General features: G+C 44.7%; 1 protein-coding gene across 1 annotated transcript in view; it reads right to left on the reverse strand.

Moving 5' to 3' along the window:
* LOC147709409 (calpain-13-like) overlaps positions 1-24,132 on the reverse strand; it is a 454,206-nt gene that overhangs the window by 76,603 nt on the left and 353,471 nt on the right. The window contains exons 18-19 of the mRNA XM_086925978.1: positions 8,583-8,640; positions 7,383-7,453 (exon numbers count right to left, since the gene is read on the reverse strand). Of these exons, the coding sequence (XP_086782104.1) occupies positions 7,383-7,453; positions 8,583-8,640 (129 nt within the window). The remainder of the gene's footprint in view (positions 1-7,382; positions 7,454-8,582; positions 8,641-24,132) is intronic.

Below are 24,132 nucleotides of genomic sequence, written 5' to 3' on the forward strand. Positions count from 1 at the left end.
AAATCAGGACATAGGGGAAAGAAGAAACAGGAGTAAGGAGAAGACAACAGGTACCCAGATCATGCCACGGCTAGGATTCTACAAGATGGTTTTTTGTATGGCTTTAGGATCCCTGCATTCGATTACACAGGGAGGCCTGAGTGTAAAAATCAGCTTTCTGTAAAGACCAATCCGGGGGTAGCAGTAGCAAAAATTGCAAAAGAACTATGTCTGGGCAGAATAGCGGGTCCTTTTGGTAACATCCCTGTGCACAATTTTGTTTGCTCGCCCCTGGGGGTGGTCCTGAAGAAGGAGGAAGGGGAGTTCAAGTTGATTCATAATCTGTCAGCCCCTAGAGGCTATTCATTAAATGACGCCACCAATGAAGAAATCTGTAGCGTGAAATATGCCTCTTTTGGCCAGGCAGTCGGTATGCTAAAGCTTTGGGACCAGGGGCCTTGCTAGCAAAATCAGATATTGAGTCTGCCTTCCGGCTGCTGCCTGTACATCCTCTAGACCACCACCTTCTAGGCGCCCGATTGGCTTAGAGCGGCTGACATCACTGCTAGCAGCCCTGGGTGGCATTTGCAGTTCAACAGTAGAGGCATTACTATTCAGAGCTGCCTTTTCACTGGCCTTTTATGGGGCATTTAGGGTAAGGGAACTGGTGGCACGCAATAAGCAGGATGTGCAAGGTGGGCTCCAGCTGGAGCATGCAAGGATTCAGGGCGACACTTTGCTAATGACCATTAAGAAATCCAAAACTGATCAGGAAGCCCATGGCGAAGGGATAGTACTTCACTGCGCACAGGATAATCCATGCTGCCCAGTGATGCATCTAGAAGCCTTCCTCCGACAGAGGAATAGTGCAATGGAGTGAGCATTAATAATGCATGCTGACAGTACCCCTCTTACCAGGTTCCAATTTAAACGGGTATTGGCCATGGCCATAAACTGGACAGGCTTGGACCCAAAGTATTTTGGGACTCATTCATTCAGAATAGGGGCTGCCAAAGAAGCAACAGCTAGAGGGTTGCACGGCAACAGTGTGAAGAGAATTGGGAGATGGTCCTCCAATTGTTATAAGCGCTATGTGCGACTACACATGTTGTGAGGGTGGCAAAGCGATCTTGTGCTGATGCCTGTCCTATTTGACTGATTACATTTCAGTTTCTCGAACCTGTCACGCATGAGGGAAACTGCCATCGGAGCATCACCAGCAAGGTACTTCACAACGACAGGCACATGCACAGGACACAGGAGCAAATGTTGTTTGGGTCATTGGTCATTCTTATGTAAGGCGTATGAAATCTGTTTTTCTTTCAGGTAATTGCAAAAACAGAGCTGAGCAGGATGGTTTCACGGTTTCTTTCCATGGTAAAGGGGGTCTCTACCTCAGTCAGTTCAGGGTTTTCATTACAGATCTGTTGAGTAGACACTATCCTCCACCAACGATAGTTATCTTGCATTTGGGTGGGAACGATCTGGTGAATCTGGGTAGAAGGGTCTTGATGGAGGACATTATCTCTGAAGTAGGCTGGTTAGCTAAGACATGCCAGGGCTGCACCATAGTTTGGTCTCAGATAGTACCCAGATTTAAATGGAGGGGGGAGATTCTGTGAAAGCGTTGAATCACTCAGTAAGGAGGATCAACAATAAAATAGGGAAATTGTTCAGGTTTCTCAGCTACAAAACATCGCACATGGGTGTATCAGGGGGGAGCCGTGCTTCTTAAAAGACGGGGTCCAGGTAACGAAATCCTGTTGGAAAATATAATGGCTTGGCTGGTTAGTTTTAGGGGCAGGGCATGACCTTTAAGTGTAGGAGGGTAGGGGGGGCCAGATAGTCGGTCAACCACGCTGGCCTGTGGCGGTAGGGTCATGATTGGTGAGCAGTAAATTTAAGGTCCTTAGAGGGCTGCGCCATTCCTGAATGGGGTCGCCAAGGGGAGGGAAAAGTGGTCTCTCCTAGAACTCCAAGGGCGGTACAGCCGGCTGGCAGGATGGGTGCGGGGGTGGGGGGGAGTCACGCTTCATTTAGGCTGGTTGGCCACCCTGCACGTGCATAAAGACGTCACTAAATTGCACAGATATGCAAGGGCCCCCTTTATTGGAGTTAATAGAGTATACGGGGGTAACCGGGGGGCGGGGGGGTACCCTCAAACGGGCAAGGGCCCGTTTACCACGGTAAACGGGCCCTTTGCGCATGCGCATTCCTACGGGAGGGCGTGGTTAATTGACACCAGTTAGCAACCTTGCCGTAGGCCCAAATAGGATACGCAGAAAAGTAATTAATGTATGATTATGGTTCAGATATTAGATTCGGATAGGACCTTGTACTAGAAGTATGTTAAGGTTAGCCATCTGATACCTGTAAATATTAATTGTAATCAAATGTTATGCTATGTTTTCTGAGTAAAAATGTGTAAATATTATTTATTTCAATTTTTATTCGATTTTATGTTTTAATAAATACGGCCAGGGGTTGTACGACCCCCGCCTCCGAAGAAATCCCTCTCATGTCCATCTTTAGTAAATGTTGGTTAAGCACAAGGCAGGGAGGGGGATGTTCAGTAGTCCCTGGACTGACGCTGGGAGTCCTGTTCTTCACGTCAGAGCAGGAGAAACTTGTTGAAGAGCGCGCAGAGTCACCGGTGGAATACATCATTTTGCTGTGCACGCAACAAGAGTCCTCAATGAAGGTAATTTGATTGGGGCAGTTGTTAGAAACGGAGTTCAACAAGTGGCAATATTTGGTAGAAGTTATTAAAGATGAAAACAGAACCTTAAGGTGCTTAGATATCCTTAGAATAATAGTCCAGAAAAGCCAGTAGCAGTAGAAAACTGTTTTCTCCTTGGATCAGTAAATGTCACTGTGGATCCTTTCCAGTTTAATACAAAACATTCCCTGTTGCCAGTGTAACAAGCGTGGCACAGTCCTGATGATGACACCGTTGTGGGGAACATCACTTACAACGCATTTTTTACAACGCACTACCATTACATCGCAACCATTACAACGCATACCATTACAACGCATTGCGCTGGGGGGCGCTCTAGGATAGGGAATATATTTAATTTACTATCCAACATCTTCCCTGCTATCCACGTGGACTGGAGTTGGAATAGTAAATTAAATAATTCACTATCCAGCGCCTAAAAGCATTATGCGTTGTAATGGACTGCGTGGTAAAAACTGCGTTGTAAAGGCATGCGATGTAAAAGCATGCGTTGTAGTGACACCAATCCCACCGTTGTATATGAATAATAAATTGAGTTAATTCTCTGGAAAGATTCCCATCCATCAGTTCCCTCCAACTGACTTTCCAGTTCCTCTGGCCTCATCAGATTCTACTCCTTTGGCAACCAGGATGCAACACAAGAATGCCACAATGTGCTTGTTTGAGATCGCACACATGTCCAGGTCTTGGAACATTGGGCTTGATGGGTAAACTAGATGTGTGATTAGCAAGTCTCAGTTTGATTTCTAATTTCTCTTCCACTGCTCATGAAAGTGAATAAGTGAATGCCAATTAGGTGGCAATATTACCACATGTTAATTACTCTGCCAGGAATTTGTATTATTCTAAATAAATAATGTGTATGTAGCGCCCCATATTGAGCAGTTCTCATATGAGATGACTTAGCTACATTCATGGGGGAAGCCACAGGGCATAAAAAGTAGATACCGTGAAATAACTTTGCAACTCACGGTATTCTTATAAATATTTAGCAAAATAGTTTGTATAGCCCCACACATCAAGCAGTTCTCATTTTAGGTGACTGAGCTATATCCATGGGTAACTACCAGCCCTAAAGAACTAAAAACAGGTAGATACCTTGAAATAACTTTGCAATAAATAGAGCTCTTACAAACAAAAGACATGTGCATTTCTATAAGCTCCAGTACACATAAAAGGTCAGGGTGAGGGGTAATGACCATGTTCTCTAATGTGGTTGCCCCTAAAAGTCTTCACTAATTTTAGCAATTAGCCTCGCCTGGGTAGGCAAAGTAACACGCTTGAATGGGCCACAAGAGAGAAACAAGGCAGACTACATGGTTACCAGTGTTTCATTGTAACACTGGAACAAGTAGTGCACAAAGTAGTGTTACCATTCAATGCTTTTGCATTGGTAACAAATTATACCCAATATTGAATTTAAGCTGCATTTGACAGACCCAGGCTTAATATGGCAGCAGAAGGTTTTTCAAGCTTTTTGCTGCCAAACTACACTTGTTTAAAGAGCCAGGACACAGCGATGCTGAACCTACACAGGGGCAGTATGGGCAAACTGACTCTGCATTGATACCATCTGTAGGAAAGTAGGATCTGCTTCTGATAGTTACCCCACGTTTTGCTTGATGCAATGCTTTTTTTCACTAGTCTAACTGGGACCCTGCTAATCAGGACCCCAGTCTATCTACTTTCTCTCTTAGCTGTTGAATTATGCACTTAGGTACATCACCGATTGGATACTGGGATACCCTTGTCAGCCCCTAGCATACAGTAGCCAGGTACCCAGAGCATAGGTACTACAGAGGTCTCCCACAGGCTGCAGCATGTATTATGCCACCCATGAGAGACCATGCAAAATGGACCTACAGGTCTGCCATTGCAGCCTGTCTAATTTGGTGCATGCACCACTTACTAAAGATATAGGTTTACTATGAGGGTCACTGCACTTAAAACCTAAGTCACCCCCCTAGCAGGCCTTTACAATCCTGAAGGCAGGGTGCTTGGTGTTAAGTGAGAGGGTGCTCCTGCATGACCAGGACACCCCTGCAGCCTACGGAATCCATTCTCCAGGGTTGTCAGTGAAGCAGCTATATACTATATAGAAGGGGCACCATCTGGAAAATGGCTTCAACGTATCCTATCACGTTTGGTATAAAACATGCTGGAATCTTACCCCCACACCATTAACGGAGTGGGAGGTATGATTCCAAGCTCTGAAGGAGCCCCCCGTTATGCTCCCAGTTTTCCCGGTACCAGTCTTCTTGACCCGGACAGCACAAAAGGGTTGCTGCCGACAAGAGACACATTTCTGCGCTCCTGCTGCTGAGCCAAGCTCGAGCAGAGGAAGGTGGAACAATAGGCACCCTGTCACAGGGAGGTGTGAACATCTACAAGACAGGATTCAGTGCTTTAGGGCTGGGTGGATGCACTTGCCAGCACCTGAAAGTCTGCATGAGGGGCACATTTGGTGTCCCTGTGCGTAGTCCAGCTCAAACCAGTTCGGGGAGCCGTTGGCTCCTGCTCTGGCGTGAAACTGGACATAGGGCATGTGAGTAACCTCCCCCCCTGTCCAGACCCTCCCCTGGGAGGGTCCTCTGAAACTTCCCAACCCTTGCCCTAGGTTACTTAAGGGCTTACCTGGGTGTAGATCCCTAGAACAGTTTGTGGGATAAGATTCAGAACTGAAACCACTGCACTTCTACCGTCTGGCACTCTGGACTTTGCAGTACTTCGTTTGGGTCTGACTTCTTCTCCCTTGCAGTCTGCTGCCTCGTTTGCACATGTGCACCATCCAGGATCTGTCCAGGATCTGTGGAGCATCCAAGACACTTGAAAATAATCTCCCTTGAAGTGAAGGAGTCACTTCCCTGCATTTGCAGGCACCTCAACACTGCTGACTGGTCTGCTGATCTCAAGCTCATGCAGACTCCGAAGGGTTCAACAACATGGGTGGTGGTTATCTACATCTCTGGAGGCTGAGTCGCCCTCTCACCAAGCTTGAGGTCCGAATCCCTTGTGGGGGTTGCATTAACTGAACACATGTGCAGCACGTAATTTTGCAAGTGCATATGCTTATTGGCAGCTTTGCGACAAATGCTTTGGGCTCCAAGTAGCTCCAACCTCCAGAAACATATTTCACCAAGATCTTTAGCCACATCACCTCGTGGGCACCGTGGCCTGCTCCTTTTGGTGAGCTGCTTGAGGTCCTCTTGTGAACCCTGTGCCTCTGGCCTGTGGGTCCACTTGAAAGTCCATTTTATTTTCTTTGTACTCTTCTGATTGCTTGGGGCCTGCCCTGACTACCCTGCTTGCGGTGAGTTTCCTGAACCTTGCTGGTCCCAACCTTGCACCTTCTTGACTTCCTGCATGGGTGGCATTTGCCAAGGCTTGTTGGTGCTGCCGCCGGACACCGACCCTCTCAGCACTCAATATCCTTCGTGGGACAGCTTGTGGTGTGGTGAAGGAGCAAACCAAGGGGTATATCAGAGGAAAAAAGAGGAGACTCGGCACTGGAACCGACCCTGACAAACCTGACCATATATGAGGCAAAGAAATTGGGAATTCTGTAGGGGTTACAATAGCTGTTGAGGAGGCAAGATAATACACCAGCAGAAATAACAAACAACCCATTACTAAAGTCCTTATAACAGGATCAAAGACCAGGTAAGTGAGGGTGACCTGAACAAGGAGGTGTGGAGAATACAAATTACTAACCTGGAAAATCCTTATGAACCAAGTCCTGATCCCATACCCGTAGGTATACTGTGAGTAGCCCACACACACACTCAACGAACAAGAGATTTTGTGGAAGGGAGGTGGGGAAACAAAAATGGGCCCTTGTTCATATCTGGTCTCATGTCCCTTTTTTCCCAATAGCTAACATATTATTTCCTTCAGTCTGATGTTGGTTGTACCAAACAACAACCCTAACACTGAGTGATAGGGCTTTGTAAGCATTTTCTATGAATTTCATAAGTGATCAAAAGGGGACAAAATTCAACGCTGAAGAGAACCACAAAGATTTCCATGCCTGCGCATGCTTGGTATTTTTATTATATTTCCTACTGCAGAATATACATGGGTGGCACATCCTAGAGCACAAAATGAAAAGGCGCAAGCTGAAGTCCTGTGCTTTCCCACAATCAACAGTTGGTCCAATAGTTAGCAGCCTTGGCAGGGCTAGAACTTGGTGTTCGTGGAGAATTGAGGTCTGTAATGGACCATGTTGACGTTAGGGGTTGGACGGTAGGTTGCAGCCTGGTAACAGCAACTCTGTGTGAGTTTACTGCAGGCAGAGGTCGTTTTGGGTAGAGGTGTCCACTGAAATCGACGATTCTTTCTGACAGTCACAGTTCTCCATATAAGAGATGGGTGGATGGCTGCCAAGTATCACTAACCCTAAGCAACTCCCATCATTGCCCCAAAGAGTCCCAAGGCATATTTTATAGTACAAATATATGCGTGTGTGTGTCTGTGTGTGTATATCTTTGTGTCTCAGTACATGCGTGTTTGTGTGTGTGAGAGAGAGAGTTTATCAGCCTACCTGTCTCTTCTGGCACCTGTGTCGTCACAGGGTAGAATACTTCTCATATATGATAATATTTGAGGTCTACTGTCATAAATGGGCAATTGGCATTTGCTGCATGAACTCTGTATTGAAGGATACATCTATTACTGCTAGAATTCCCCGGCATGCATCCAGGCTGAATCCCCCTCCATTGAGAGAAGCAGGACCATCTGTAGAACAAAGAGTAGATGTTAGGAACTGTTTGCTTTTTTCTAGAAAATGCATAAGTTGAACTTTCTGTTTGTCACGTAGGAATTAATTTCCGAAGCATTAAAGCACCACGAGCACTTAATGTTAAGTAACAATCGGTGGCCAACCATGAATCTCCAGTTTGCAACGGGATCAGAGAGATTGGAACTGAAAATGGAGGATTTAAAGGTTCTACCTGCTAGCGGTCAATCTTGTTGTGTTTTCATGACTGGGGGAAAGGAAACCTTACTACTAATGTAACATACAGATGCAGGCTATGGACTTTCATCATTATAGAGGCATACAACCAGAATACTGATTAATAGATGTTGTGCTATCCTATTATCTTTGCCAGAATATTGACTAGCAAATTAACTAAACTTAACTCTACCTATTTCTATCTTGACTACACTTCTGTCATCAAAGAATGTAAATGTAGAGTCAAGAATAGTGATATACTTAACTATATGCAATTGGCATCAACATTTTCTGGTAGTCGACATTTTGTCAATAAAAAATCGGTATATCCAAATTTTGTGCTTGGTAGTCTGACATACAACCCATTGCAGGCATCAGCAAAATATGTGGACCCCCCACAATCAGTTACATTTGTGGGTATTCATCACCTTTTTTGATGGTCAATTTCCATCCTAAAATACTCAGTGTACTGTTTCTTTAAAGGATATGGTAAATCCATTTTTGCAGTCTAAAACGGAAGGACCACCAAACTAATTGTTAGAGATGTACTGATAATGGTTTTTACACAGGAAAATGGTGTCCCCCATGGGAAAACAAGCAAAATTAGCAAATACAAAGAGTCGTAGGCATTACATTTTACCTTTTTAGAAAAATACACTTACTATAGATCAAAGTGATCAAGGTATTACTCTTGTGAAGCTGTGACAGTCACAGGTTTTAATATTACTCCTGGAATTCCTTGAGAATTCCAAGAAAAATGGAGAGGAAAGCCTGAATTTGATTTTCTTCATAAATGAACCCAGACACACTGCACACAATACTTACTAAAAAAGTGTTTCAAGGTAAGCAAATCCGAACATAGGACACCCAAACAAAAACTCTTAAAATAAGATTTATTAAAACCAGTCTTACTCTTGATCATCATGTCATTAAGAATTCTTTGCAATTGCCATGCATTCATTTGTAAGGACTGTTGAAAAAAGAAAAGAAAGGTCAAACGTTAATTTGATTTTCTGATTTCAATGTTGAGCAAAGTTAAATAAACATTCTGAGAAAGTGGATTGTTTATTGGTGTGGAATAAGCCAAAAACCGTATGTAAAACACGGTTTCAATAATTTAAATCTGGGCCTAAACCCCTAGTAGCTATGGTACAGAGCAGACATGCTTAACTTGGGAAATATGTCAAGTATTAAGCAGTGGCAAAACAGTTAAGAAGTCAAAACACAAAAACATGAAAATCCCACAAATGGTTTAGAAAATTCGAGATTATTTTAACAAGTAAAATTACACAAAAATTACAAAAAGTTCAATAAGGGGATCGATTATACAAAGTTTTCAATATTTAAGTCAAAAAGCAACAAGAAAAAGTCAAACACCAATCAGCAGTCAATTGTTCACAGTGGACCAGAGCCTAAGGGTGATTTCAGGCTGCCCACGATGGACCAGAGGTTGAACACAATTTGCAGGTTTGTCCCGGTCAAAGATTTCACCATGTGACTTAAGGCCTGGTTACGAGTTTGGCGGTGTGGGAAGGAGCCGCCAAGTCACCACCAAATTCATATGCACACCGCCAGCCAGATTACATCTGACGAGTAGTGCTATGGCGGTCCCATGGGAGTGCCTGTTAGAAAAAAGGCACCATGATTGGAGCACCAAAGCACTCTCTTGCATGGCATGGAGTGTGAAGTCCATGCTCTGCAGGAACTGGGGATGCATGCAGACAGGGGAGCACACCAGGTGCCTTCCTGCATGCATCCCCGATCCCCAGAGACAACAGGGGGCCCTGCAGGGCCCCATTAGTTTCCTCACCGCCACAGTTTTCATGGCGGACTCACCGCCATGAAAACTGTTAGGAAACTCATAATATGCTTGGTTATGCCACAGTGGCACCCCCAGCATATTGCTGGACCAGACCACAGCACCACCGCTAAGGGATCACGGATCTAGGGTGGTTGCTGTGGTTCTGTGGCAGTGGGACCCCCACACTCGTACTTCGGCATCAGACCACCAGTGCAGCAGTTCCTGCCACGCCAACTTGAGTTTGGGGATTTGGTGGACTACCAAGCTCGTAATCAGCCCCTTAGTATCTGAAACATGAGTTGAAATACTCCAGGGTGCACGGGTGAATAAACCTGAAGTCCTCTTAAGCCCATAACTGGTGGATGGGAGCCTGCTGAAGCCATAGGTTTTGGCGGGTACATTTCTATGCAGAAGAAATTAAACTTTTTTTTCTGACAAAGTCCTTGTATAGGGCGGAAACTTTCCATGACTTCACCAGGTCAACATTTCTACCTTTAGACTTAGTATTTTATTTATGGAGTTCAACATCCTGCCAATCAGGCAAGCATGAAGATGTATCCAATGAGACATTTGCTCTGAAGTCCAGCTAATGCCCCAGAGGTCTTGGAAGTTCAAACATATTCTAAGTTACAGCTTTAGGAACTCAGGGACATCAGTTCGGGACCTGGACTCACTCCAGCCCAATTGTAGTTGTTACTGGTCAACTGGCCACTTCAGGAATATGGCTTCTTGCACCTTGTTGTGTCCCTCTAGCTACACAGGAGGACAGCCAACTGACCCATGGAGTCCACTTCTCTGTGCTGGGCACAAGTGAGAATAGGCACAGCCGTTCAGGTTACCACACAGGACTGAAACAGTAGGTGCAGTCCTCTTCTATTCTTCAACAGGTCCAAGGAGTGTGCACTTGTAAATGTCACTGGGGTGGGTCGACTCCTGCACACACCCTAACCATTAATTAAGAAAAGAATTCTGGAGGGGAAACCCTTTTCCTCTTTTGCATCACATCTTGTTTGTCTTACCGCAAACTATTCAACAGTGTACTATGCTGAGGCAAATCTAACATGCAGAATATTCCATCAAGGGAGCTTCTGGGCTAGCAAGGGGTATATTTAAGGGGATGAGCATTCCCCTCCTCTTCAGCTATACCAACCTTGTTTTGGGACCCGTTCCACTTCCCACTGGGCGGGTGCCAAACTGGCTACACAGGGCTTATAAAACAATAGGCTTCTCTTCCTCTGGTCTCCCTTTACATTTTAGTACAAATAGGAAGTGTAAGAAATTGTGTTATTGGTTGAAACCCTACTCAAGCAGCAACCACAATTCTTGTCAGGGTGAAACACAAGCAAACTTAAAATAAATCTATAGTCAACCTTCTGGTGACTTTCCAGAAAAGCAGTCAAGCTTTCGTCATAGGCAATGTTTAAAGAATGCATGCAGCACTTAAGGAGTAATAAAGTAATAACACAACACAAGAAAAATCCCACACAAATTCAGAAAAAATAGAGTAACATTTCATTAATTATTAGACACCAACACCACAAAAATTCAATTAGTAGAACCGGAGAAATGTAATTTCAAAGGTTTTGTGAAAATCAAGTGCTAAGAAGCAAAAAGTGCCAACCGCAGTTATCTGGTCGGAGTAGACCAGGCCTAATGCACAAGATCAGGCCAACCATGATGGAGTGCTGGCAAGATACAGGACAGGGTTCAGTCTCCTGAAGCGTAACTTTTGGTTCCTGGGCATCGAAGTGCAAAGTCCTTGCCTCAAGCTGCATAGGCTGTCAACAAGGGTCTGAAATGTGAAGTCTGGCATCGAGATACATCACACAGCAGCAGGGTCGATGGCCGTTGCTAAACAGCTGCAAGACGAGGTTGCAGGTCATTGTCAAGGAAAGAAGTAGGGATTGTAGAGACTTGCATTGTGATGTTTCAGTGCAGGGGCAAGATGCATTGCTTTGGGTTGGTGCTGGCGTCAGGCTGCGTCAGTGCCAAAGAAGTTGCCGGGGCTTGCGAGGACAAGTGGGGAGATGCTTTGGCATCGAGGTTGAGTTGTGTCACTCTGGCCTGAAGTTGATACCACACTGCGTCACGCTGCTTTAAGATGTATGAAGACACATCAATGTGGAAGAAGCCTTTTGTGTTCGTGTAGCTTGAACAGGGTGCCAGCTAAATGAAATAACCCTTGGAGATCCCATGGAGTCCTGGCTCCACACAGGCAGTCTGCATTTAGCAGAGCAGTCCTTGGTAAGTAAGCAGATCATCATGGCAGTCCTTCTTCCACAGCTCCAGAAGTGATATGAAGAGTTGAGTCTAAGAGTCATTTATTCATACCTGGTGCCCCCTTTGAAGTGGGAAGCTTCTAGGACCCTCCCCCTACAGAGGTGTCTGGAAATTCCCTACTCCGTTCCTTGGCCCCAGCTTGTCTGGGGCACAAAAGACTCGGTTGAAACCCTGTGGAGTGTGCTGAGGTAGAGTCTTTGTGATGTGTCAGTGTGGCAGGTGACAACTCCTCCTGTCAACACCGATTCCCCTTTTGTCTCTGTCTGTGTGGAATACACAAAGACTAACTTGTAGCCACACCTAGTCATGTGACCCAGAATACAGGCTGCAGGCACCAAATGGTTGAGACAAGAACATTCTAACTTTCTAAAAGTGGCATTTACAGAATTATTAAAATTCAACTTTACCATAAAAGAGGGTTGAACTTAAAATTCTTTAGGCATCACATTAACCATACCCACTTCCCCAATGTTATCCTATAGGAGAGGTAGGCCTCACTGTAGTGGAAAACAAATTCAGGAATGTTTCACTATTAGAACATGTAAAATGTAAATGTACATGTCCAACTTATAAACTACACTGTACCCTGCTATGGAGCCTACCCTAGGGTATGACTTATATATGTAAAAAAAAGGAGGTATAGGTCTGGCAAAAGATTTAGTTTGACAGGTCAAAATGTTAGTTCAAAACTGCACACACAGGCTGCAATAGCAGATCAGAGACATGCTTAGAAAGTCTTCTTAAGTGGGTGGCACAATAAGTGCTGCAGGCCCATTAGTAGCATTTAATTTACAGGCCTTGGGTACACGTAGTACCTCTTTGCTTTGGAATTACAAGTAAAGTAAATGTGGCAATTGAATGTATGACAATTTCACCATGTGTAAAGCAGAGAGAACAGAAGCACTTTTCAACTGGTTAGCACTGGTTAAGTACGCAGAGTCCAAAAGCCAACAAAGGGGTCGATTAGGATGGCGGATGTACTTTGTCCGTCCACCATCCTGTCTGGGGCAGGGACCGTCAGCCACAAGGGCGGAGGTTCCGTGCCCCGAATTAGGAAGCATCCGCCACAGTGGCGGGTGCATCCCGCATTTTTAACATTGCGGCGGACGGTGCTTGAAGCACCGCCCGCCGCAATGCTGAAAAGGCATGTTGTGCGTTTCCAAGCACAACATGACAAGCACTGTGCGGTGCCTGCCATGTTGTACTTACACCCGCCTTCACCCTGGGGGCCCGCAACGGGCCCCCAAAACAAAGACCGTATACCTTTCCGTGGCGGCAAGGCATACCCCAAAGCCCATCCTAATATGGCTGGCGGTGTCTGATAGACACCGCCACCATATTAGAGCCTTTCCGCCACGGTCACAAGCCAACTGCGGCGTAAAAGCAGTGGACGGTGTTTCTGTCCGCTGCGGTCCCCCCCGCCATTGTAATATGGCGGGGGGGGGGAAATTGGTTGTGGACGGGCACGGATGGCGGACGGATTGCCACCGCCTGCATGGTGGTGGCGATCTGTCCGCCATCCTAATCAACCCCAAAAACGGGTTAAGAGAAACAGGAGTGTTAAGGCAAAAGGTTGTGGAAAACCACGCCAAAGATGTCAGGTCCAACAGGCAGGCCCTCCCTGGACCTTTTTAGTTAAAGACGTTCCTGAACCATCCCCGACTGTTCTTCCTGAGCTGACATCTGTCATATGCGTCACCCTTGGTCTTCCTGTGAAAATGCCTAAGCCATTGCTCCTGCTTTGGAAGCAGGCTCCACGCTTCATTAAGAGAAAGCACTGGTAGGGTCATCTGTCATCAGGCTTGTACTAATTAGCCCACTGGGGGCTCAGGCAGGTAAGGAGGAACTTGTTAAAAATCACTTTTTATGAATATCTATTACAAATCCGACTTCACCATTGAACTGGAATTTAATTAAACACTAATAAACACTAATAATAGTGTTTGAATTATTCACGTAGCTTTTCCGAACTGGAGATAGCAGGGTTATATTTTCATTCTGAATTTTAGTTTTTTTGATATAACAGCTCTGTAAAGTAATTGTTACAGTAACAATTACTTTAGGGGGCTCATCACTGAACATGACAACATTAAATTCTTGACATATACCTCTTTTAAATGCAAGGCACTCTATCGTATTTGCTCCAAGGCCTATTTAGGAGTGATTTATTTCATATTTAAATATATGGTTCTTTCATATCAAAAATGGTTATTGTGACAGGTTTGCATTCAGGTTTAAAAGTTGCAAGATTTAACTGCACAGGTAGGCCTGAAGCCATGTTTCCTTTGTCAGCCTAGAGGATGGGCCAACATGTGCTGCAGTCCACAGGTGATATTTAACATTTACATGCCATTTGTGTATTTCCTGCACTGCATACTACTTCCTTACTGCAAACTAGGAGTTAGGCAATTTTACCACATTTCAAACGTCAGAGCACATATACGAAGACTGGGAAACAGTTCCCCAGTGTGCAAAGTTAAAATGCCAGCATCATCAATCCAAAACAAATGGTGCAAACCAGGAAAAAGAGGCACTTTACAACAAACATACTTACCTATAATTACTCAGTCATAAAACAATATAAATTCAAGTTAGTCACACTTTATTTATACTTTTCCATCACCAGAATTAGAACATATATGACAATGCAAATTTCATATCACACACATACACAAACAACATATATATTGCTGGAAACAATGTATCTGCAGTTAGGGCTTAGTGGGTTAGTCCGCTGGAAAATAGTGTTTTTGATTATGAAGATATTTGGCTCCTTTAAGTGAAAATGTACTATTTGTGCCAAATAATGTCTTTCAGTCCCTTAGATTTTAGCCTTAAAAATATGTACAAATTGTTTAAGGGGTGAAGGAAGTAAGATGGTAGGTCTTAGAAATTGAAAACCCCATTTACATTCCTTTAATAAAATTTGTATTTTTCTACAGGAAATACAGCTTGACAGATTACAGATTTACAATAAAGTTTGAATGAATAAAGAACTTAATTCACTTTAGAATTTTTGCTAGGTTAGATGCAAATTTGTTTAGGGCACAGAAAAAGACCACACGATGCGGACTCTTGTTGACTCATGACTCTATGCAGGGAAAGGCCACAGTCCACCCTCTAAGTCCAATGCCCACCCTGCGAATGACCATGCTAAGCATATACTTTAAAAACTCACTGTAAAAAATTGCTAAGGAGAAGATATTTCAATTGACTCAGGAAACAAAGTATTTGTGCACAATTTCTATACAACAAACTAAAATACTAAGATGCAATCCAGGATTTGGGTGCCACATCTGATTCGCTTGGCATGGAGTTAAGTTAAATATCTTCTGTAGCTAACTTAGATGGTGAGGGGCTAATATAATTATGCTCATCATGTCTCTTGGTTCTTGAACACTAATGAAAACACTGCAATCTTTTCATAATATTAAACTATATCATAAAGTTGAATAATACTCTCTCCTATTCGGCCATGAAGTGTCTTATTGTACCCTCCTTTACTCCTTGCCACGAGTCTTCGACATCAACACTTTGCTCCGTCCAAGGCACTTTGTTAGCAGGACCTGTCTGAATCCTGTAGCTGGCCTGCCCTCAATCGCGGTCAGCTTGAATTCTGAATTTACCCTGGTCTAGCAGGACCTCAAGTAACCTTTTAGCGCTATTGACCTCTAAGCACTGTTTTCACATATGGGGGCCGATTACGATGTGGCCCAGAAAGGTTCAGACTGAGGGTCGGAGCCTTCTGGGCCGCATTGTAATCGACCCATCAGTTTATTTTCCGACCGCCGCATTACAATGCTGGCAGTCGGAAATTAAGTCAACCAGTCATTCCGGCTGACTTCCGACCGGCTCCAGGAGCCTGTCGGCCAGTTGGATCCGGCTCGTAATCCCAAAAGGCAGGCTTTCTGCCTTTGGGATCACGATGCACGTTTTCCGGCATGGTTTCCATGGCGACCCGTTTGACATGGAAAACATGTTGCAAACAGTGTTTGGGGGCCTCCAGAAGGGCCCCCTTGGGTGTGCGGCCTCTGGTTGGGGGCTGAGGGGGCACCTATGGGGACCTCCTGTTTCTCCCTTCACCCCGTGGCAAACACCTTGAGGTGCCTGCCACGGGGTGCAGGGATGAACAGCACCTCCAATTTCCCTATGGGAGCATGTACTTCGGCCGGTTTATGGCCACAATGCATGCTCCGATAGGGAAATGTAGGAATGCAACAAACAGGGTTCGGTCGCTTCCTAATTTGGAGGTCGGGACAGCTGACCAGAGGTTGGGTGATCCCGGAAAGGAGACGGTGTCCCAACATCATAATTAGGCCCTTAATCTTCAAATAATCATATCTCGAATTCTACTGATTGGATTTTTATCATTCTGGTCTTGTTTTATTCAGATAAATGGTCTATATGTGTGTAAACCAGTGTGGAGTCTTTTTGAGTTGTTTTCATTGTGTTACTGCATGTGTGTGTGCTGCCCAAACACTTAACACATATCCTCTGTAGATAACCCCGACTGCCCTCTGCCAAGCCAAGCTGCCAAAAGGTGAGAACAGGTTATCTTATTGTGTATCTAGCATGCCCTGACTAGAGTGGTGGTCCCTGCCTGGCATGGGTGCATAACTCAGCCAACACTAACTCACTCTGGATTACCTGTTTTCCAGTGGGGAACACTTAACTAGACATCGCTACTCATTATAGATGTGAGGCTCCTCCTCTTTTTTCATTTATTAGGCAGCATATCATGAAAAATGTTGCATAAACCAATACATGGCACAGACCTAGATTGCTGTTTATTAATTCCCACATCCTGTTACTCTCTATTCTTTGCTTTATTTTTAAATATAGGCAATTAACTAATTGATCCCTATTCACGTTAGAAAACGTCATCCTTGTGTGTACTGCAGTTTTCAGGCAACAATAAAAATGTCAAGATAACTCTGATAATTAATGTTCCAATAAGTGAGAGATCAAATTTTGTCTAGTGGCAGTTTTGACTCGTCATAAAGTAGCACGAAGGTCTAATGTGCCTCCTGCAAAGAACGTGTAACGTGATCACAGAAATGAATGTGGTTGAACTATAAGCAGCAGTATAAACAAATTAAATGAATGTCAGAGAGAAGGTAAAGAGAGATGAGATGCACTGTTGGAGAGTGGTAGTGAGGGAATTCATGGAGAAGGAGGCCTACCAAAGAAACAGTGTCACACCGGGCGCAACCAGCACTAAAGCCGGCTGTACCTGAGGGAGTGCAAAGGGATGCACCTTTGATACAGTGCACAGGGGCTTGAATACGTATGAGGAGATAGGTAGACAGATGTCACTGGTCAGCAATGGCTTATGGTCTTATATACATTTCGAAATTAACATAAACTCCACAAAATGTTGAAATAACTAAATTGTGCATTGGGGATCGGGACCGGCCAAAGGATGAATTTCTCACATTCATAGCCGCTATCATGGGTATCGCTCTTTGATGAGTTCTTTTGTTGAAAAAATGCAACCCTGACCATTGTCTTATGGTTTCTGCAGAATGTACCAGGTAGTTGTTTCCTGATCATGATGACTCACATGATGGGAAACAGGATATGCCATTGGAGCGAGATAAGATGAGAATGAGTAATAAGGAAAAAGAAAATATTTGAGCATATTAGTGGAACTAATGAATCTGCGGTTTAAAGTCTTTTCAAGCTAATGCCAGTGTTGTAAATCTCACATAGTCGTATGCAAAGCTGGCAAGTTTTCATATTACTTAGGTGTGACAATTCTATGGTTTCCGTGGACTCATGAATGACATTCAACTGCCAAATGTGTGACACTTGGAGTGGAGCTTACTTGTAATTACAACAAGGCAATCAAGTACATGTAAACACATACACATCAGAAATTGCACCTTTTTGAGCGAATAGAATTTCTAAAAACATCAAGAAACTTTTGCAATACCCCTGAAATCGAAGGCAATCACTAGCTAACTAATACTTGCTTTATAACACTAAGGGCCTGATTACTAGTCTGACGGTGTTGCAGCGGGCTGCACATCAGCTCCCCTCTGCAACCCGTAGTCAGCCTTCCCACCGGATTCCAACAGGAAAACAGAGTGGGTGGTCCTGCGGCAGTGGTCCAAGGCTGTGCCTTTCTAAGGCTTTTAGTAGATCCATAGAAGGCAGTGCCATTGGAGCGCCTTAGCACGTTCCTGCATGGACCGAAATGCACAATATTGTGCATTTTGTTCCGTGCAGCAACAGGGGTGCATACAAACAGGGGGGCAGACCATGTGCCCCCCAGCTTGCACCCCGATGCACAGAGGCAACAGGGATTCGTTTTCTCATCGCCACCCTTTTCATGGCGGGCTAACCGCCATGAAAAGAGTTGCAGTAAGGATACTCTGTTTGGCTGTGTTGCAGCGGCACAGCAAGCATATTACTGCCTCACACTGCTGCCCCACTGCCAGGATATCATGGGATCCCCAGCGGTTGTGGCGTTCCTGTGGAGGTCCACCGCTGTAGTTGTAATACAGTGGGAGGATCACCATCGCGGACTTGGCCTTCCCATGGAGCTATGAATTCTTAATTAGGCCGAAATCTCTTCAAGATTTGCTGTAGTGTATCTTAGACTAGATACAATATACTTTTAAAACAATTTGCATATTCGTAGTGTTTTCAGTTGCAGGCTGCAACCTCATATCATTATATTACAAAAGTCACTATCCCCCACTGCACCAGCAGGACTCAATTGTGTTTCTCTCTTGTTGCACACCCAATCTTTGCATAGATTGCATTAACCAATTGCCACTTCATGTCATTGACATAAATAATTAATGTCCCATGTATTTATTTAACTTGTATGACTTATCATCTTTCATTTAGGTGAGTGATTATTTTGTATGTAGTTACCTAAAGAAGAAAGACCAACAAAATTCCTTTCAAAATACACACACCTACAAAACCCATAATAACCTAGGAGCAGCATACATGAACCAACGTCTGAGCAATGTTGTAGCTCACATTGCAACACCTCACAGCTCATGATCGGTGGCTCCATTGAAAACGATGCAGCAGGACACATACAGACCTGGAGCCTTGCATTGCAACACCTTGCATCACCCTCCTGCGGCGATCACCAAGCAGGTTTCCACTAGGGAGGGGTACCATTGGAAAGGGGATATTGTTCCCATTCCAATGATACCTCTCCCGTGTGTGTCGGTGGACGGGGGCTTAGATAGCCCACAAACACCAAAACGTTTCAGTTACATTTTCAATGTTATGACGTCATCACGCCATGCAAGCGATCGTCATTATATTGAAAATAAAAAAGTGCCTCAGGAGGTTGGTTGGTTTACAGCAGAGGGATTTTGAGCTGGTATGCACATGATGGAATGGTTCCATCATGAGCACACAAGCACTGGTGCTCATGACGGAACCATTTTGTCATGAGTACTGAAGGGGTTACATCTTCAAAATTGCGCATCTCTGGTTTAATGATTGGATTTGTGTTGTTTTGGTCTCATTTTATCAATTAAATTAATTCTTAACATTTTTTTAATTGGTGTGAGATTTTTTTGGTGTTGTGGTTTCACTTTATTACTGTTTCAGTGCTGTATAAATACTTTACACATTGCCTCTGAGAGAGCGCAAAACTGTGTTAGAAATTGTAGGGGTGCACCATATTCACGAGTAATCAGCACCCGCATATATAGAGGATTATAATCATGTTTAAATGTGACACAGAGCTATGAACCCATGTGCTAGAACTTACATAGCTGTAACGAAAAGCGCTTTTGAAAATACTAATGTCATGTTAACTTAGAAATGTGTTTGTAGAGTAATACTAATTCAGATAAAGGATGCTTAAATAGGCATTGATGTATTTAAATGCATGTTTAGAAATTCACTATTGAATTCATGTAACGACATAGAAGTGTTTAGTTAGAGAATGTATTCCTTTTGCTATAATGATGTAGGCCTAATGAGCGAAAAATGTTTGCCAATGTTAGGGGGGTGACATCCCGAAACGTGCAGAGGCCCAGGTGGGGAGGAAGGCCGTGTAGGCCGAACTAAGAATGTTTCACATTACATTAAATCATGGAAGTGTCTTTCCTAGGAGGTTGCTTTAGAAAATTAATTGCAAGTAGCATGGTAATGTGAATCGATTTATGTGCGTTCCTTTGCAGGTGCAAGGTTAACCAGAGATAGTAGAGAAGGGCCCATTGTATATGAGCGTTAGGATGGTAGTCCCAGACATGGAGGAGTGGCTGCGGAATTTAGGGAAGCAACTTCAAGAGGAGAAAACTCTGCGACCCAGGGACGTTTTTCAAGGAACAAGGATGAAGATGTCGTAATGAATTTTGTATGAAAGTTAATACCTCAGAGAGGGGCGTACCTCAGGGCGTGTCGCCCATATTGTGGGGTTTGTATTAGGGACAGCACCCCGGGTAGGAGAGCAGAGCAGATGCACACGAGGGCGAAGAAAGATGCTGGGTAGGCAGAGAGGTTTGCTATGCGAGATAAGTTCATAGGCTAAGTCCAAACTAAGTGAGTGAACTTCTTTGGAAGTCACCGGCTGACACCTTTGTTAGGAGGGAACTTTGTTAAGTAGGATGTCACTTAGTATAGTGTAGAGACAGATTAATCTGGATGTATTTCTTCTTTTCTTCGATGCCTACTAAGACCCAGATTATAGCAATTCTTGCAAGTCTAGTGGTTTTGGTAATTATACTTGTGTTGTTTCTTAGTCGATTGAGACTTTTCCGTAGGATCATGTTTGTATTAGTGCCTGTATATCTCGTGAATCTTTTACTGAGGTGTTTATATACACAACTGCTTTTGGCTTTATAATAAATCTTCAAATTTTACTTTTTGTCAGTGGTTCTTTGGGGACGGCGATGGAGGTAGTACGAATTGATATGTTGTAAAAGATTACCTTCTACACTCTATGACAGGTAAAAAGGTCTAGTCGACCTGTGGCGGGATTCTAGACTTCTGATTATGATTCTAGAGTGAGAATCCCACCTTTCCAGTTGGTAGCAGAGTAGGATGGTTTATCTTCTGGAGTGAGGGTAATCTAGAGTAGGTTAAGATTTCCCCAAGGCCCATAGAGATCTGGAGATGTGCGTCTGCAGAACTTCGGACGGAGGATGGCGTTCCACGGAAAATGACAGAGAGTGACGGTGCGGCAGAAAGCAGCAGGTCGTAAGAGTGTGAGTATAAAAAAGGGTCATGCGCGTTAGATTGCGGTGTGTATTATGTTGTTGAATTGTATTGTCTAGCGGAGTTGAGTGTCTGTAGTGTGAAAGGAGATCAGGTTGTGAGCGCGCGCAACCGGTGAAAATCTTAAGCTCAAAGGGAGTTTAAGTGGTTCGGGTGTATCGAACACCTACAGTAATTGTCGACCATTGAAAGGGGATCATGAGGTACCATTGATCGCCCGCAGGACCGAGATAGGGGGAACGAATGTGTGAATGCTTGGGTAACGGACGCTGGTCGGAAGTTACCGTGTATATGAAACCTATCAGAGGCGATTGTTTGGTCGTTAAGCGGACAGACATTTGCCAGTTGGTGACAATTACAGTCAGACTGTGGACGTACAGTCAGAGAAGTGATTGCTTGGTCGGAAGTGATCATTTCAAAGCGTATGATTGGGACGCATGCATGACCGAGAGACGAGCGGAGAAAGGAGGGGAACTGCTGCAAAACGGAGGCGAGTGACGTCAGGAAGAGCCGCGCTGGGATAGGACGGTTAGTGTGGAGTCGCGCTGAGATTGGGTGGTTGGCGAGAAGCGAGTGACGTCAGGAAGAGCCGCGCTGGGATAGGGCGATTAGAGTAAAGCCACGTTGGGATTGGTGGAGTGTCATTGTAAAGAACAGAACTTTCGGAGTAAACAAGGAATCGTTGTGGGTTTCATCATGAAATGTCTAAAAGGATTGCGAAGTTGTTTTTCGGGAGAAAAGAGACTAGAACCTCAGGGTGGGGAAGAGGCTCCACCCGAGGATACGCCAGCTCATTACATGTCTACGAATGTTGGATTACATACTATATTGTAGCTTGAGAACTGGTGTAAGATGACTGAGGGGAATGAGGAATTGACTTTTGCTAGGTACGGGACATTCAGGTTAGAGGTGTTGTACCAGCTAAAAGCGATTATGTCTTCTTTGCGACCTTTGTCTAGGCCAACACAGTTCGAAGCATTGAATGCATGGATCAGGGCAGCTCACGAGAAGAACAGGGATAGGAGACAGGAAAGAGTGAACAGATCAGTCAGGGCAGTACAGGACGCGAGGTGGGATGCACTGGCCAAGAGGTGGAGAGTGCAAACCATAGAGGGAGACAGGTTGTACCCACTGTTGGTCAATGAAAGGGAGGTGCAGAAAAAGAGTACAGAGGATGATGACAGGGAGACGGACGACAGTTTGATAGAGAGACTGCTGTCAGAGAGACCACCTCCATATAATCCAGAAGTAGAAGGGAGGTCACCACCACCAACAGGGAGAGAGACATCGGTAGTGGACGGTGGAGTACTAAGAGAGAGCGACTTGGGCCCAGTAGGGGATAGGTCTGGCTCAGTGGAAGGTGAGGGGGTACCTCAACGGACCCCAGAAGCGAGAGTAGTGGGAAGATTCACTGTACAGCAGGTACACTGTGAAGAGGGGTCCAGCGCTCAGAGGCTACGAGATGCCCTTACGGTACCTGTTACCATAGGTCCCATAGTGCCAGTGTACAACCCAGAACAGACACAAAAAGAGAGTCTGCCACAAATAGATGGAGAAAGGAACGTCAGCAAAAAGAGGAGTAACATGGCGGACGAGTGGAACCAATGGTCCAGGCCTATAGAGAGGAGCACCCCTTTGGCAGCATCGGCAGATTCTTCTAGGGAACAAGGGGGCTTAAGAGGACCGATGGATCTGAGAGGACCACGGCCCGGTCGATTAGAGAATTGAGGCCAGATTTAAGAACTTGGGAGACACTAGCGGATACCCAGAGCGACAGGTCAAGAGACGATTGTAGACATTGGGGTTCAGAGAATAGGGAGGTATCCCATTGCAGGTCTAATGGAAGCAGACAGGAAGGGGACCGTGGGAGTGAGGAAAATAGGGGTACGTTTACCCATGGAACTGCAGAGAGAAGACAAGATTGGGACTGTGAAAGATGGGAGAGAGGAAGTGTTCCTCATAACACCCCTGAGGAAGACAGAAGAGTGAGCCAGGAATGTAAAGGGAAAGACCCGAGCGAAACCTCTAGTCAAGGCACATTGAGAGCGGTGATAAAGGCAAGGAGAATAGATGTGCTAAGACTCAAGTCAGAGGTAGAGGAGATAGTGGAAGGGATAATACCCCTGGAGAGAATAGAACTTTACGAACCAGATGAACTGTTGTTCGTAGCGAAAGATGTTACTCGCAGAGCTAGGGCAGCTCACGAGAAACTAACGGAATTAGCGAACAAATATTCAGTGGATCTGACCAGGACAAAGGCATTTCAGGGTGGACATAGGTTGCAGTATACAGACCAAGATCTAGACGAGAAGAGAGTGATCGGATTATAAACCCACATCAGAGAATTAATTGTGGGAATCCGAATATGGGTCCAACTGGATAAATGGGAGGAAAAATGGTCAAAAAAAAAGTGTTAGGAGGAGCACTATAGAGACATCTCCAGGAGCAGGGCTGATGCATGCAGAAGCATATCCCTTGAGCGAGGTAGCTCATGGAGGATATGTGCACATACCCTGGAGTAGGGGAGATTTGGCTGCTTTCACGAATACATTCCCCAAGTTGAGAGAGAGCCCGGTAGAGTGGTAAAAGCAGATAGAGAGGTTTGTCAAAATTTCAAAGGTACTGTGGGTTGATTTGAACACATTGTTTGACATTGTGGTTCCGGGAGATTTGTGGGTAGCATGTAAGATCAGTGTTGAATGGCACACGGAGGAGCCAGAACGAGATACACTCACCAATGGACCTTCACCAAGAGTAATGATAAAGTACGAGCAAGTGATTACGTGGTTAAAAACAAAAGTGCCACCACAAGACATACATTGGGTGAAAATAGATAGAACTAGACAAGAACCGAAAGAGACAGTCCATGAGTACTATGAGAGATTATTGCAGATATTCAAGCAGTGTAGTGGTTTGGATGTTATGGATCCAAAGGACATGGGACAGTTTGTGTCCAAGTTTGTTCTGGGACTGAGACCTGAGATCTGTCTCATGATACAACAACATTTGATTTGTTGGCAGAACAAACCTCTAGACGAGATCCTGAGGTACGCAAGGTACTGCAGTGATGAGATAGACTCTAAAACAAAGAAGCTCAAAGATAAACTAGTCCAGATGCAACCGGGAGGACAGGGTCAGTCAGGAAGTTGAACATTGAGGAGAAGATCGAGCTGTCAGAAAAGG

The sequence above is a fragment of the Lissotriton vulgaris genome, chromosome 6 (assembly GCF_964263255.1).
Source record: "Lissotriton vulgaris chromosome 6, aLisVul1.2, whole genome shotgun sequence".
Taxonomy (NCBI): domain Eukaryota; kingdom Metazoa; phylum Chordata; class Amphibia; order Caudata; family Salamandridae; genus Lissotriton; species Lissotriton vulgaris.